Source organism: Macaca fascicularis, chromosome 3, assembly GCF_037993035.2.
Source record: "Macaca fascicularis isolate 582-1 chromosome 3, T2T-MFA8v1.1".
Lineage (NCBI taxonomy): Eukaryota > Metazoa > Chordata > Mammalia > Primates > Cercopithecidae > Macaca > Macaca fascicularis.
In genome coordinates, this window is record NC_088377.1 from 105,665,809 (window position 1) to 105,682,548 (window position 16,740).

The 16,740-nt window shown below is 34.1% G+C and overlaps 1 protein-coding gene across 18 annotated transcripts in view; it reads right to left on the reverse strand.

Moving 5' to 3' along the window:
- The window catches only part of PALS2 (protein associated with LIN7 2, MAGUK p55 family member), a 106,753-nt gene that overhangs the window by 42,737 nt on the left and 47,276 nt on the right, over positions 1–16,740 (reverse strand). For 11 of the 18 annotated variants that reach the window (XM_065542197.2, XM_074035336.1, XM_045388923.3 and 8 more), the window contains one exon: positions 11,827–11,945. In XM_065542197.2, coding sequence (XP_065398269.1) covers positions 11,827–11,943 — 117 coding nt within the window. In that variant the 5' untranslated portion in view covers positions 11,944–11,945. Of the gene's footprint in view, positions 1–11,826; positions 11,949–16,740 lie in introns of all 18 variants that reach the window. The other 7 variants (XM_074035337.1, XM_045388926.3, XM_074035341.1 and 4 more) reach the window with 1 other exon arrangement.

Below are 16,740 nucleotides of genomic sequence, written 5' to 3' on the forward strand. Positions count from 1 at the left end.
AGAAGTTCAAGACCAGCCTGGCCAACATGGTGAAACCCCATCTCTACTAAGAATACAAAAATTAGCCAGGCATGGTGGCGGGCACCTATAATCCCAGCTACCCAGCTAGTCAGGAGGCTGAGGCAGGAGAACTGCTTGAATCCAGGAGGCAGAGGTTGCAGTGAGCCGAGATCATGCCACTGCACAACAGCCTGGGCAACAGATACTCTGTCTCAAAAAAAAAAAAAAAAAAAAAAAAAAAAATTAGACTAGAAAATGCCACAAAAAATGAATATGGGTAAATTTGCAATGTTCTGAACATATAATACAAGCCAGATAAGGATGAGAAGATGAGGACACTCAATATTTATCATAAAAAGATTATCACCATTGGAAAAAAACAGAAAATAATCTACAGAATTAGTTAACTCTTATGAAATAAGCTAGAATTGCCAACTATTTAGATAGAAATACTTGCTGGAATAAACAGCCACTATCTGATTTAGCATCTTTAACCTTGTAATACTCGAATTATTTTAACATAGTATAAAAAGAAAGCTTCGAAGGAAAAAAAAAGGAAGGAAAGAAACTTAACATCTACTGAAGGACTTTCTTTCTGTGTTGGATACTATATTCTAAGTAGTGTGTGTGTTCGTGTGTGTATTCAGCAAAGGTAGGTATATTATACTCACACTATGGACGAAGAAACTGATGCCAAAAAAGGTGAAGTGATTTGCATGAGTTCACATTACTGGTGAATGGCAGAGTCGGGTAGTCTAATACCAAGACTTGAACTCCTATCTACTAAAGCTTACTTGACTTCATCTTTATATAGAGAGCCACTCTAACATTAAATTGCAGTTAATTATTCAATCCAATAAATGATGCATTATTCTCATTCACTTAAATGTATGACACATATCTCAGTCAGTTTAATTTAGTTGTTGCTTATTAGCATGGCTCTTCCAGTCTAGATGTGTTAATTCCATTACACCGTATCTATCCTCATAGTTATTTTATACCTCTATGGTTCAGAATACTACTCGTCCCTTAGACTTTCACTCCTTTGCTCTAAGTAAGAGCTATAAAGACCATTTATTTCTTCAGGAAAATGCTATATGATTAGCAACAGTACTTTAGACATCAGCAGTCCTTGGTTTAATTCAGGACTTTGGGACAAGTTAAGGAACAGAAATGATCAATGACTTGAAAACTCCATTCCTTAGTATATGTATTAACCTGATGCTCCCAAATCGGGTGAGGAGAAGTAGGAATGTGGAAAGACTGATGGCAAGAGGTTGGGGTCGTGCGGGAGAGTCATGTGAGAGGGCAGAATCATGTTAGAAAAGAATCCCAAAATATCTGAAGATTTCTTCATAGCCTCACAGTTTGGTTCTATGGAAGAAGAGAATCTCACTAGAAAATACAAAACTTGAAGACAGAAAAAAGCTTTTTTTGAAACTGCAGGTCTAAATATATTAACATGGAAAACCAACATACTTGGGGTCAACTGGGATCAATTTTACTTTTTCTAAGAAAGCAAATGCAGGCCCACATTTATTAATATATAGCTTTTTAAGCTCTGAGATGTTGTCAGAAACTTGGAACCTCTAATTCACTTTAAGGTCAGATTTTTTTTTTATTAGCCGTCAAGAGGCAAGTACCAACTTTAATTTAACTAATTAAACTAAAAAAGACAAAAAAAAAAACACGCAAAAAAATCAGAGGAGCAAGTGAGCCATATGCTATTTAAATAAATAAATCTTGTTTCCTTTTTTTTTTTTTATATTAAAGACCACTAGCTTAACTCAATAAAAATATATTTCACTTGTCACAAGTGGTTGGAAGAACATTCTATGACTGGCATTGAATATTTGCAGCTGATACAAATATGGCCTAGCCTTCTTAAATATCCTGTTCTGAGGATTTTATTCACCACTGCACCTTTGAGAAATGAACTTCAGAGAAGAAAATGTTCTTTCAGAACTTCTGGGTATTTCACTCAAGGACAATCCAACCATGCTTGCAAACAAAAGTTGTGGGCTATATCTAAAGTGACAAATACCACTTTGAAATAATAATCATATTATTATTATGTGTAGAAAACTGGTCTTTCTAAAACACAAGGGCAATATCATAAATTTTGTTTCTATATTTTGAGAAAAGAGCTATGTATGTAGTAGTTACTTATTATTTCTTGAAAAAGCTAAGTAAATGGGAAATAAGTTTGGCTGTGATCAAGCGCCACCCTCTTCTTTTATTCTAGAGACCTAAAACTCAAGATCAACATAGGTCCACAAATACTCAAAAACAAAGAAGAATTTTTGAGCAGACAGTAGAAATGAGACAGAGAGAATGGAGAACTCAATTTCTATTTTGTTTCTGCAAACATTATATCAAAAAGGATGAGCTCTGTTGCTCTGAAAAAAATAAAAAAAGATGAGTAAGTATAAGTAAATCAGAATGGAATTCTCTAGTGAGTAAAGAACATACCAGAAATCACCTAGTTAACCAAAATACAAACTCAGAGATTAGATAAGTTACATATCAAGGTACTCAGGAAACTTCTAAATAGCACTGCTGAGCTTCTCTTAGATACATCTGTAGAATTAGGAGAACCACACAGAGGTCAAACAACTAGAAAAGGGAATCTGTTAAATTTTTAAAAGAAAAAAGAACATTTTAAAAGCTTGGCTTTAATAGTAGTCAGAGGAAATACAAAATAACCTTTTTATAACCTTTGAGTGGGAAAGATCTTTCCAACTATAACACAAAATCTGAAAGACACATACATTATTTCAAAAAAGGCCCAATAAAATTAACTTCATGAACGTCTTAAATTTCTCATCAAAAATCGACAAAGTCAAAATACTAATGACAAACTAGCATCAAAACACAAATCATATTCAAGACAGAAAGCTAATGTCCCTACTTATGAAGGACTTCTACAAATCAATAAGAAAAAGATCAATGACTCATTAAGAGAACTGGGTGAAGAGTTTGAGCAAAAAATTCACAGAAAGAAAAATTCAGGAACCTGTCTTTAAAAATTTAATTTTATATTTCTAATTGACACATATTGTACATATTTATGGTGTACAATGTGATGTTTCAATACATGTGTATACATAGTATAATGATCAAATGGGGTAATTACCATATCCATTATTTTAAATATTTATTTTTTTGGGGATGACAACATTCAAAATCTTCTCTTCTAGCTATTTTGAAATATGTATTACATTGTTACTTGCAATAGTCACCTACTGTGTATCGAATATCTCAAACATATGAAAAGACACACAACTTCACTCATAAGAGTGAAAACTAAAACTAAAAAACTAAAACTAAAACTATAATGAAATACCTTTTCTCTTTATCAGATTGGCAGAGATAAAAATTCTGATGAGTGAGAATGTGGGAGAAGACAGACATTTTGCATATTTTTTCTAGTGGGAACATACACTGGTAAGCAAATTGACCATATCCACCAAAATTACAGTGATTCTTTTTTTTTTTTTTTGAGATGGAGTTTTGCTCTTGTTGCCCAGGCTGGAGTGCAATGGCACAATCTCGGCTCATTGCAATCTTTGCCCCCTGGGTTCAAGAGATTCTCCTGCCTCGGCCTCCCGAGTAGCTGGGATTACAGGCATGTGCCACCACGCTTGGCTAATTTTTGTATCTTTAGTAGAGACGGGGTTTCTCCATGTTGGTCAGGCTGGACTCGAACTCCCGACCTCAGGTGATCCACCCACCTCAGCCTCCCAAGGTGCTAGGATTACAGGTGTGAGCCACCATGCCCAGCCTTACACTGATTCTTTTCAGATCTATCTTAAAAAGGGCTGTGTGTGTGTGTGTGTGTGTGTGTACAAAATAACACACAGTTAGATTACACATTACAGCATAACTTGTAAGAAAAAGGCCATCTAAATATCAGAAGGCTGACTCAAAAAACCTGACATATCCATACAATAAAATACTATGTCACATTTACAAAGAATAAAGTTGTTACACAGGTACTGATATAAAATCTTATGCAAAAAATCAAGGTTTAGGATAGCAGTATAAACCCACAACTTCCATTATATTTACTAGTGAAAGATTAGATACTTCGCCTTAAGAGCAGAAACAAGACAAAGATGTCCACTCTCATCACTTCCATTTAACATCTGTACTGGAGGTTACAGCCAGGACAATTAGGCAAGAAAAATAAAAGAGTCATTCAGGTTGAAAAGAAATAACACTGTCTATATTCAGATGACATGACCTTGTATTTAGAAAATCCGAAGGAATTCACTAAAAGACCATTTGAATAAAAAATTAAGTTCAGCAAGGTTGCAAGATATATAAGATCAATTTACAAAACTCAATTATATTTCTATACACTAGCAATGAAAAATCTGAAAATGAAATTTAAAAAACAAGTCCATTCATAACAGCATTCAAAAGAATAAATACCTAGGAGTATAATTAACAAAATAAGTGCAAGACTTACACTCTGAAAATTACAAAACATTGTTGAAAGAAATTAAAGATTTAAATAAATGTTCATGGATTAGAAGACTTATCACTGTTAAGATGGCAATACTCCCCAGAATGAACTACAGATTCAATGCAAGGCCTATTGGAATCCTCAGTGACACGTTTACAGAAATTGACAAACTGATTCTAAAATTCTTACAGAGTTGCAAAGGGATCCAGAACAGTGAAAACAATCCTGAAGAAGAACAAAGTAGGAGTACTTACATTTCCTGATTTCAAAACGTACTACACAAGAGTTATCAAAACATGATGTTGACACAAGGAAAGATCAATAGATCAATGGAATAGAACTGGAAGTAAAAAAAAAAAAACATGTCAGTGGCCAACTGTTGCATGTTAGACAAAGGTGCCCAAAACCACTCAACGGGGAAAAATATTCCCTTCAACAAATGGTGCTGAAACACCATATGAAAGGATAGTCTCTTCAACAAATGGACTAGAGAAGCACAAGTAAAAGACAGAAGTTGGTGCCTAACATATAATATACAAAAAACTAACTTAAAATAGATCCAACACCTAAATGTAAGAGCTAAAACTATAAAACTCTTCCGAAACATGGGTAAATCTTCATGACCATGGATTTAGCAAAGGATTCTTACATATGAGACCAAAATCACAAGGCAACAAAAGACAAAAAGACAACTTGGACTTCATCAAATTAAAAGCTTCTGTGCTTCGGCCGGGCATGGTGACTCACGACTGTAATCCCAGCATTTTGGAAGGCCGAGGTGGACGGATCACGAGGTCAGGAGATCGAGACCATCCTGGCTAATACGGTGAAACCCCATCTCTACTAAAAACACAAAAAATTAGCAGGGCATGGTGGCGGGTGCCTGTAGTCCCAGCTACTCAGGAGGCTGAGGCAGGAGAATGGCATGAACCTGGGAGGCAGAGTTTGCAGTGGGCCGAGATCGTGCTACTGCACTACAGCCTGGGAGACAGAGTGAGACTCCATCTCAAAAAAAAAAAAAAAAAAACTACTTCTATGCTTCAAAAGGCACTATGAAGAAAAGTAAAAAGACAATCTATATAATGGGAGAAATATTTGCAAATCATATATCTGATAAAAGACTTGTACCTAGAATACATAAAAGACTCTTACAACTTCATAATAAAAATAAATATGACTCAATTTAAACATGGGCAAAGAATCTAAATAGATATTTCTCCAAAAAATATGTACAAATGGTCAACAAGCACATGAAAAGATGCTCAACATCATTAGTCTCCGGGGAAACACATATCAAAACCACAATAAAATACCACTTCATACCCACCAGGACAGTTAAGAACCAAAAAATCAAATATCAAGTGTTGAAGATGATACAGAGATATTAGAACTCTTGTACACTACTGGTGGGAATAAAAAATGGTACAGCTACTGTGGATAACAGTCTGGCAGTTCCTCAACGAGACAGAGTTACCTAGTTATATACTCAGGAGAAATAAAAACTATGTCTACATAAAAGTGTATCCAAGAATATTTATGGCAGCACTATTCATAATATAGGTTGAGTATCCCTAATCCAAAAATCTAAAATCCAAAATGCTACAAAATCTGAAACTGAGAATTTTCCTAAATTAATGATGGACACCAAACCACAGATCCAGGGGGCTCACAGAACACTGTGCAGGATAAAAACCCAGAATTCTAAGTGTAGGTGTATTATATTCAAACTGCAGAAAATTAAAAACAAAATATTGAAAGAACAGGTGTTGGGGGGAACCTTACCTGTAGAGGAGCAAGCATAAGAATTATATTGAACTCTTCAGGAAACATGCAGAGAATAGAGTGAAATCTTTAAAATGTTGAAAAACAAAACAAAACAAAACAAACACCTCCACCAACCTGGAATTATCTATCCAGTAAAGTTATCATTCAAAAGTAAAAAACAAAACAAGACAAAACAAAAAGGACTTTTTCAAACAAAAATTGAGAATATTTGTTACTAGTACACCTGTCTTGCAAGAAATGTTAAAAGACATTCATCAGAAAGAAGGAAAACAATGTAAGTGCAAAACTTGGGTCTATATAAAGAAGAGTGCTAGAGACAGGGAAAAAAAGGTAAAATAAAATCTTTTACTTTTCTTATTCCTAATTGATTTGATAATAGTTTTATTCACAACAAGGTATTGGATTATTACAGCTTATGAATAAATGAAATGAATGATAGCAATATTATATGGGACAGGAGGGAGAAACTGGAAGCACTGTTATTTATAAGGTAGTTGCACTACCCATGAAGTGGTATGGTGTTATTTGAAAGTATATTAGACTGCAAACGACTGCGAAATCAAGAACTGCTAAAAGGTTTTTTTTAAAAGTCTAATTAATATGCTAAGAGAGGAGAAAAAGTTGAAATCACATACAATGTTTAGTTAAAACAGAGAAAACACAAAATGAGTGAGAGACACAAGGAAAAAAGGAAGGCAGGCAGGCAAGCAGGCAACAAATACAAAACAGTAATAGTATGAAAGATATTAATCAAATTATATCAATAAACATGTAAACATCAATGATCTAAAGCACTTAAAAGAGACTGTCAGCTGGGTGCGGTGGCTCGCGCCTTAATCCCAGCATTTCGGGAGGCTGAGGTGGGCGGATCACAAGGGCAAGATATCGAGACCATTCTGGCCAACATGGTGAAACCCATCACTACTAAAAATACAAAAATTAGCTGGGCGTGCCTGTAATCCCAGCTACTTGGGAGCCTGAGGCAGGAGAATTGTTTGAACCAGGGAGTCTGAGGTTGCAGTGAGCCAAGATGGCGCCACTGCACTCAAGCCTGGCAACAGAGTGAGACTCCATCTAAAAAAAAAACAACAAAAAAACCCACAAAAAAACCAGACTGTCAGAGTGAATAAAAAAAGATGGAATTATATGTTTTCTACCAGAAACTTACTTTAAATACAAAGATACAGAGAGATTAAAATTAAAGGTATGGAGAAAGACATATCATGCTAACATTAACTAAAAGAAAACTGGAGTAGCTATATTAATTTCAGACAGGGCAGACTTCAGAGCAAGAAAAATTATTGGGAACAAAGAGAAGCATTACATAATGATAAGAGTTAATTTTCTGAGATGATATAACAATCTTAGTGAATGTGTGTTTAACAAAAGAGCACTAAAATATGGGAGGTAAAATCTGACAGAACTGCAAAAAGAGATAGGTTAATCTACTATTATGGTCAAAGGTTTCAACATTCTACTAGTAGTATAGGCATAGCTCAGAGATACTGCAGGTTCTGCTCTAGATAACCACAGTAAAGCAAAAACTGCAACAAAGTAAATCACACAACTTTTTTTGTTTCCCTGTGCATATAAAAGTTATGTTTACATGACAAGGCGGTCTATTAAGTAAGCAACTGCAAGGTGTCTAAAAGACGATGTACATATCTTAATTTAAAAATACTTGAAAGGTTAAAATGCTAATGATCAGAGTCTTCAGAGAGTTGAAATCTTTTTGCTAGCATAAGGTCGTGCCTTGATGCTGATGGCTGCTGACCGATCAAGGTGGTGGTTGCTGAAGGCTTGGGTGGCTGTGGCAATTTCTTAAAATAAGACAATAATAAGGTTTGCCACATTGATGGACTCTCCTTTCATGAAAGATTTCTCCATAGCATGCAATGTTGTTTGACAGTATTTTATCCAAGTGAAACTTCTTGCAAAATTGGAGGGTGTTGATTTTAGATCTTTCCTGTTTTCTCCTGTGGGTATTGGTGCTATAAATTTCCCTCCAAACACTGCTTTAGCTGTGTCCCAGAGATTCTGGTACATTGTGCCTTTGTTCCCACTGGTTTCAAAGAACTTACTTATTTCTGCCTTAATTTTCTTATTTACTCAGTAGTCATTTAGGAGTAGGTTGTTCAATTTCCATGTAGTTGTATGGTTTTGAGTTTCTTAATCCTGAGTTCTAATTTGATTGCACCGTGGTCTGAGAGACTCTTTGTTATGATTTCCGTTCTTTTGCATTTGCTGAGGAGTGTTTTACTTCCAATTATGTGGTTGATTTTAGAAGAAGTGCTATGCAATGCCGAGAAGAACGTATATTCTGTTGATTTGGGGTGGAGAGTTCTGTAGATGTCTATTAGGTCCACTTGGTCCAAAGCTGAGTTCAAGTCCTATATATCCTTGTTTATTTTCTGTCTTGTTGATCTGTCTAATATTGACGGTGGCATGTTAAAGTCTCCCATTATTATTGTGTGGGAGTCTAAGTTTCTGTAGGTCTCTAAGAACTTGCTTTATGAATCTGGGTACTCCTGTATTGGCTGCATATATATTTACGATAGTTAGCTCTTCTTGTTGCATTGATCCCTTTACCATTATGTAATGCCCTTCTTTGTCTTTTTTGATCTTTGTTGATTTAACGTCTGTTTTATCAGAGATTAGGATTGCAATACCTGCTTTTTTTGGCTTTACATTTATATGGTAAATCTTCCTCCATCCCTTTATTTGAGCCTATGTGTGACATTGCACATGAGATGTGTCTCCTGAATACAGCAGACTGGTGGGTCTTGATTCTTTATCCAATTTGCTGGTCTATGTCTTTTAATTGGGACATTTAGCCATTTACATCTAAGGTTAATATTGTTATGTGTGAATTTGATCCCATCATTATAATGCTAGCTGGTTATTTTGCCCATTAGCTGATTATTTATTAAAAAGGCAGTATCTGCACAGGGGAATAAAGTAAAATGCAAAAGTATAGGGTTTGCCTGTATTTCTTCTTCCCTCTCTCCTTTCTTTCTGGAATTACAAACTACATATATATTAAACATTTTCAGTATGTTTCACATATTCTGTTACCTTTTTTTCATTCTTTCTTTTCTATTAGCTTTTGTTTGAATATTTTCTAATAACCTATCTTTAAATTCACTTATTCCCTCTTCTGTTGTGTCTAGTCTTCTATCAGTGAACTAATTTCAGATACTGTATTCTTGATCCTAAATTGTTCATTTGATTATTTTTTATTGATTTTCTAATACTATTTTACATGTCTTTCCTCCTTTCTATTAAAAATACATTAATAAGTTACTTTCAAATCCTTGTGTATAAACGCTAATAAAAGAACCATTTATGGGACTGCCTCTGTTGTTTTTCTCATGCTTAGTGGCCAGATATTCCTGCCTCTCTGTATATCTAGCAATGTGTACCTCTTTTATCCCTCTACTTTTATACTGAGAGTGCTAACCTGCTGTGACTTACTATTTCTTTCTTGGAAGCGGAATTCCTCCCCTATTTCTGGGATTCTTTTTAACCTACATTATAGGAATATTGAACTACCATTGTTTTTCCTTATTAAGAGTCTGCTTGGATGTTGCATATTATTGGTTAATTCTTTGCTTTATTTCATTTTTATCCTCAAAAGAGTACAGTAGCACCTTACCTGCTCAAAAGTCATCCAACCATTGCAACTGTTAAGAATAATAACACGATGATCCTCTGAAATGCCAACATCAATGGCACAAAACCAGCAAATTTTTACTCACACCAGTTTTAAAGAATAAGTATACACACACACACACATATCCCATCACCCTGTGTTGTAGTAGTTAGAACACAGAATTTGACGATAGAACACGTGGCCTAAACCTCATCTGTCATTTGCTAGCAGAGAGACCTTAGATACAACACTTATTTACTCTGAGTCTTACTTTTCGATTCAAAAGCTGTTGAAAGATAAAACAGTATATTTTAAATTCATAAAGTTGTTAAGACAAAACAGTGTATTTTAAAGACCTTTGTAAACTGTAAGCATGTTATAAGTGCCTTATTATATAGTTTTTAAATCTATAGATCAAAAGCCATAAATTAAACAAACATGGACATAACAGTGTAACAGATACATGGACAATAAACTGACAATCAACAGAATAACATCAAGAAAAGAGTAAAAAACTATTTTAAAAGTACAATAAGAACCCAGGTAAACTACTTAACATAAACTTAAACAGTTCCTACTAATTTCAACAGACCCTGGAGCTATTACTTTAACACAGCAGGAATTAATGTTTATGACAAGTCTGAATCTGAAATAATACCCTGTATATTATTTTTAAGATATAAAAATATATAATGAACATTGGAAAGGCTATAGTAAAAAATGACTAAAATAAAAATTCCAGTTGTATGATCTGCAAGTGGATTAGTTTCTGCTTAAGGACCTTTATACCATGTGATTTTAGCATGAGTAAATATGTAAATAAAATGAAGAATCTGTATCATTGCCCGGGCCTGGTGGCTCATTTGAGGTCAGGAGTTCGAGACCAGCCTGGCCAACAGGGTGAAACCCCTCCTCTACTAAAAATACAAAAATTAGCCAGGAGCGGTGGCACACGCCTGTAGTCCCAGCTACTTGGGAGGCTGAGGCAGAAGAATCACTTGAACTCAGAAGGCAGAGGTTGCAGTGAGCCGAGATTGTGCCAGTGCACTCCAGCCTGGGCGACAAAGCGAGACTTCCTCTCAAAAAAAAAAAAAAAAAAAGAATCTGCATCATTAACTGACTCTCACTAGTAGAAAACCTGGTAAAAGGTATTTTTCAGAGGTCTTGGAAGATAACAAGTAATAGACTGTGGCTAAGAAAAAAATCACAGAAGAGAGTGAAATCAACATTCTCATAGCGCAAAAACTAAAAGGAACAAGATGGCTCTACAAAGAAAAGGTCAAAGAAGGCATGTGGCATAGATTCTTGAAAGCAAGAGTCATTTGGGGGAACTCTAAAGAAGTGTATAGCAGGTTTGTAAAATAGGTAATACATTAAGCTTTAGTATATAATAATTATTTAATAAAAATGGTTTTAAAGTATATTTATCAATGAGTTAAAGAGATTACTCCATAGTTGACTAGGGAAACAGGCTTAAAATATCAGGCTTATGCAACAAACAACAAAATTTCAAAAAAGCACTAGATAAAGGAAGTCAATAACTTAAATGAAAAGTAGGTACACGGTGTAATGTAAAAAAAGAAAATCAGTACCCTGCCATTGTTGAAGATGGAAATAGAATCAGGATCTTTTTCACAGGTCCTGTTAAAACACAACTGTGCAGGTGTGATTTCTCTAAACTTTAAAGGCATTATGCCAAAACTAAGAGTCACTTCATCCTGTATTTAAAGTCAGAACAGAAAAGAGAAAAATGGCCTAATTTTTGCATATATTAAGAATTCATTATGTGCTAAGTGTTTTTATTTGCTAACTAAACCTAATGTATATCAACCAAATTCTAAAACAGTAATATCTGAAAATATCTCTGTAAAAACTATTTCCAAAATAATTCAGTAATCTTATGAATAAATCTATTTACCTTGGCAAGTGATTTTACAATAGGATTCTCCATAATTCCCTTGAGGAAAATTAGGTCTATTTCTTCTGCTCCAGTAGATGAGGGCAGTTCTGTAAGGTTTTCCAAGACTTGCTGCATTGCTGCTGAGATAAAAGCAACATAAAAAAACACAAAAAATGTAAATTTCAAGCCGTTGTGAAGTAAAATTATTTTAATAATGCAAATAGACATTAAGAATACTCTTTTGAAAAATAATATTTTAAAAAATGAAATTGTTAAACAGTATGAGTTTCAAATTGACTTCCCAGGAATTAAAAGGAGGATAGATTTTTATATGCAATTTAGACTTTATCAGACTACCTTATACACACTTACAACTTTGCACTTGCTTTATATTTTTCAAATTTAAAAACATTACTCGAGAAAAAAAATAGAAAATTCAAATAGACTTATAAGAAGGAGAAAGTCTAATTTAGGAATCAGAAACTTCCTGCAAGCTCAGAACCAGCTTTCGTTGAATTCTATCAATTAATTAAAAAAGAATTAAAACCAATACTTCACAAACTCCTTCAAAAAAAAAAAGAGAAGAAAAAGAAACACTTTCCAATTCATTCTATGAGACCAATCACCCTGATACTAAACCCAACAACATCACACACACAAAAATTACCGCCAATCTCTCCTAGAAATACAAATGCAAAAATCTTAAACAAAATACTGGCAAACTGAATCCAGCGACATATACAAACAATTGTACATAATGGCCAAGTTCACTTTATCTCAGAAATGCAAGAGTGGTTCAACATATAAAAACTCAATCAATATACTCTATTAATAGAACAAAGAACAAAACCAAATGACATTTCAGACAAAGAAAATCATTAGATAAAACCCAAAACCCTTTCATAATAAAAACATTCACCAAACTAAAAATAGAAGGGAAATTCTTCACTCTGATAAAAGTCTTCTCTATGAAAAACCCACAGCTAGCATCATACTTAATGGTGCTTTTACTCCTAATAAGGAATAAAATAAGGCTGTACACTTTTGGCATTTTTATTCAACTTTGTATTGGAGGTTCTAGACAGGGCTGTTAAGCAAAAAAAGAAAAGAAAAAGAAAATAAAAGGCATCCAGACTGGAAAGCAATAAGTAAAACAATTTATATTTGCAGATCATATTATTTTGTATATGGAAAATCCTAATATACAAAAATTTATTATCACTAGTAACTGCGTTCACCAAGGTTTCAATATACTAGATTAATACAAAACAATCAATATGTTGTTACACATAGTGTATTTCTATACACTAGTGACAAACCATCCAAAAATGAAATTAAGAAAACCATTCCTTTTATAGTAGCATCAAAACCAATAAAATACTGAGAAATAGATGTAACAGAAGTAGTACAAAATTTGTACAATGAAACTATAAAACATCATTGAAAGAAGACCTAAATAAAGGGAATGACATCCCATGTTCACGGATCAGAGGACTTATTATTAAAATGGCAACAGTTCCCAAATTAACCTACAGGTTTAATACACTCCCTATCAAAATCTCAACTGCCTTTTCTTTTTTTTGTAGAAATTGACAAGTTCATTCCATTCATATGGAAACTCGAAAAAACCCAGAATACTCAAAAGAGTCTTCTAAAAGAACAACAAAGTTGGAGACCCCACACTTCTCAATTTCAAAACTTACTAAAAAGCTACAGTAATCAAGACTGTGTGGAACTAGCATATAGACAGACACACAACTAAACAAGAGGCTAGAAACAAATCCATAAATTTATGGTCAATTGATTCTGACAATATGCCAAGACAATGCAATAAAGAAAAAACAGTCTTTTCAACAACTGGTGCTGGGACAACATATATACACGTAAGAGAGTGATGCTAGACCCCTCCTATTATAATCTTAATTTTATTAGTTTTACCTCTTTTTGATGTTTCTTAGAATAAATCAACAATAAATACAGAAGTCGTTTTTAATATTAACTTTTATTTTTATTAAAATAAAATACAAACACTGTTAAAAGTCAAATTGTACTACTAAATGGCTTATAAATACAGTTTTCTGTTCCATGCTACTCACCCTTCTCCCAACTTACCCTACTCCCAGAAGTAATTTTACTAGGAACTTAATTGTTTCTTCTAATCAGATCTGTTCGTAGTTTCTCTTCTTTCTGGATAATATGCTAATATTGCTACTTTGTGATCGACTCATTTTGGACATTATCTATTTTCTGTTAGAATACTAGAGGTTTCAGCTTTTACCTTCTGTATCTTCAGATTCTCAATTTTTAAAAATAAAATCAATATTGTTTTTCATATGGAACTCTTAAGTTTTTTCCAAATGTTCCAACAAGCTTCTCACATTTTTACCAGTATTTTTCTAAATGTTCAAATCTTTTTCTAATACTCTATCAGACCTATTTCCTGTCTTCTATCCCTGATCTCCCTCACAAAGCATTCTTCTCTTGTATATTAACTTGGACAGGTTCATCTATGGGTGTTTCATGGATTACTGACAATTTTTGAAGGTAAAGAGGCGAACAAGAGGACAATGAGCACTTGACAAAGGAGAAGGAAAACAAGTATTGGACTAAGATGAAGAAAGATGACATAAGAAATAAAGAATATAAACTACACCTACTTTGTAATTTTGCTTAAAGTCAACAGGTTACCTTTAAGTGGGCAGGGAACAATAGAATCAAATTTTAAAAGTACTTTTGTCTTGTGGCTATAAATGTGGTTAGCAGTACTTCTCATTACTTATTTTTCTTTCTTTTGACATTGTACATTTGTCTTTATTTTTAACTTTTATTATGGAAAACTTCAAACATATATGAAGAAAACAGAATATAATAAACCACACAATGATCAGTGCCAACAATTAGCAACTCATGGTCAACCTTGTTTCATACTCCTATATACTTTCTACCTTATATAACTTTCAAGCAAATTCCAGAAATCCTATTTCAATGTATATGTCTCAAAGATCAGCATTCTTTTTAAACAACATAACCTACTCAATAGTATCAAATTAGCAATACCTAACAAATTAACAGTAATTCCTTAATGTTATCAAATGTTTAGTCAGTGTTCATAACTCCAGTTGTACTGAAGATGTTTTTTAAATGCACCTTCTATATTGATTCTTGAGGTGCTTGCCTTTTTTTTTTTTTTTTAATTGGTGTTTAAGTCAGTAGAAAAGTGATAGAAATTGTGAAATAGATCTTTGGTTATTTTAAAGATCTTCCTAAGTTGTTACTGATTCTTAATCATATGGAATTTAATCTAGAAATGGATAAACTTGACACATCCCTTGTCCTGGAAATCTCCAATATTATAATGCTGTCAATCATTCTCAAATTAGTTTGTATATTTGGTAGATTGATAGTCAAAATACAATACATAGTTCTTTTTAACTACATTATCCTAAAAGCATATGAAACAATAAAGAAAAACCATGTGAGAAAATTATAACAAATAATGAGAGATGGGCCTAATCCCAATTTAGTAAACGTGATTCTGCAGAGTCCCTCACCAAAATTATGAACAGTGGAATTTGAGCTGGTACCTTCTTACAGAAATCTCTCCTGCTGTTTCTCTGCTTAAAATATGAATAGCTGTCCTTTGGTACCAAAGTCCTTTCTTCCCCAAACTTCAAATAATGTACCTTCATGATTTTTTTTAAAGTAGCAAAATGATTTAGTCCTATAAAATATTAAAACATTAATCTATAATGATTATTCAGCTATCGATAAACACTAGACAACTCTAGCATATGTAAATACTTAATATATAAAATAAGAGGCTCTCTGGAATGGGAGGCTTACAAAGTTAAGACAGGAGCCAGAAAAACAGGGAAGTTTTTCCCATTTACTTAGAGATCGCAGGAAGAAAGGAGAGTCTAAACTCAACAGGTAAGTCACTTACAAAGTTCCACTCCTTCTCAATAATCTCTAGAGGAGATAAATATTTTAATCAGACCCCAGATTCAATAACACATAAATGGGATTCTTTTTTTTTTGTTGAGAGGGAGCCTCGCTCTGTCGCCCAGGCTGGAGTGCAGTGGTGCGATCTTGGCTCATTGCAAGTTCCGCCTCCTGGGTTCACGCCATTCTCCTGCCTCAGCCTCCCGAGTAGCTGGGACTACAGGCGCCCGCCACCACACCCGGCTTATTTTTTCTATTTTTAGTAGAGACGGGGTTTCACCGTGTTAGCCAGCATGGTCTCCATCTCCTGACCTCCAGATCCGCTCGCCTTGGCCTCCCAAAGTGCTGGGATTATGGGCGTGAGCCACCGCGCCCGGCCATAAATGGGATTCTCACATGGGCTAGAGAAAAATTAACAGATTTAATCTAGACTCTTCAGTTACAAATATGAATAAAACCATGAATCATCAATCACTTATGAAAACTAGCAGCATGTATTAGACTAACCAAATTCAACAAACAAAAGCATGAACCTCCAGAGAAACAGAATTACCAGGAAATAAAAAGAGAGGGAAAAACAAAAACAAGATTAAATTGTGATACGCAGAAAGATCAAGCTGAAGAATACTCCCATGAAAAAAGGGCGAGGAGCGGCAAAGCATGAGTAAACTGTTATGGATCATGAAAGACCAAAATTTACAAGGTAATCAAATCCGGAAATGAATTAATAAAAGGAAAAGCAAAAGTCATTCAATCAAAAGAGATACATTCAATCAGTAAGTCAATAGAGATACATTCAATCAGTAAGTCAATAAATAGCTGGCTTTTTCGAATGACCAATTAAAATAGACAAATACTCAGCTAGTTTAACCAAGAAAAGACAAGACACGAAGAGTGATGTCAGTAAGATGGCTGACTATAAGTGTCTGGTGCACATTCCTCCGCTTCAAGAAAGGACCAAGGCAATAAACAAACACCTAAGATTTGACT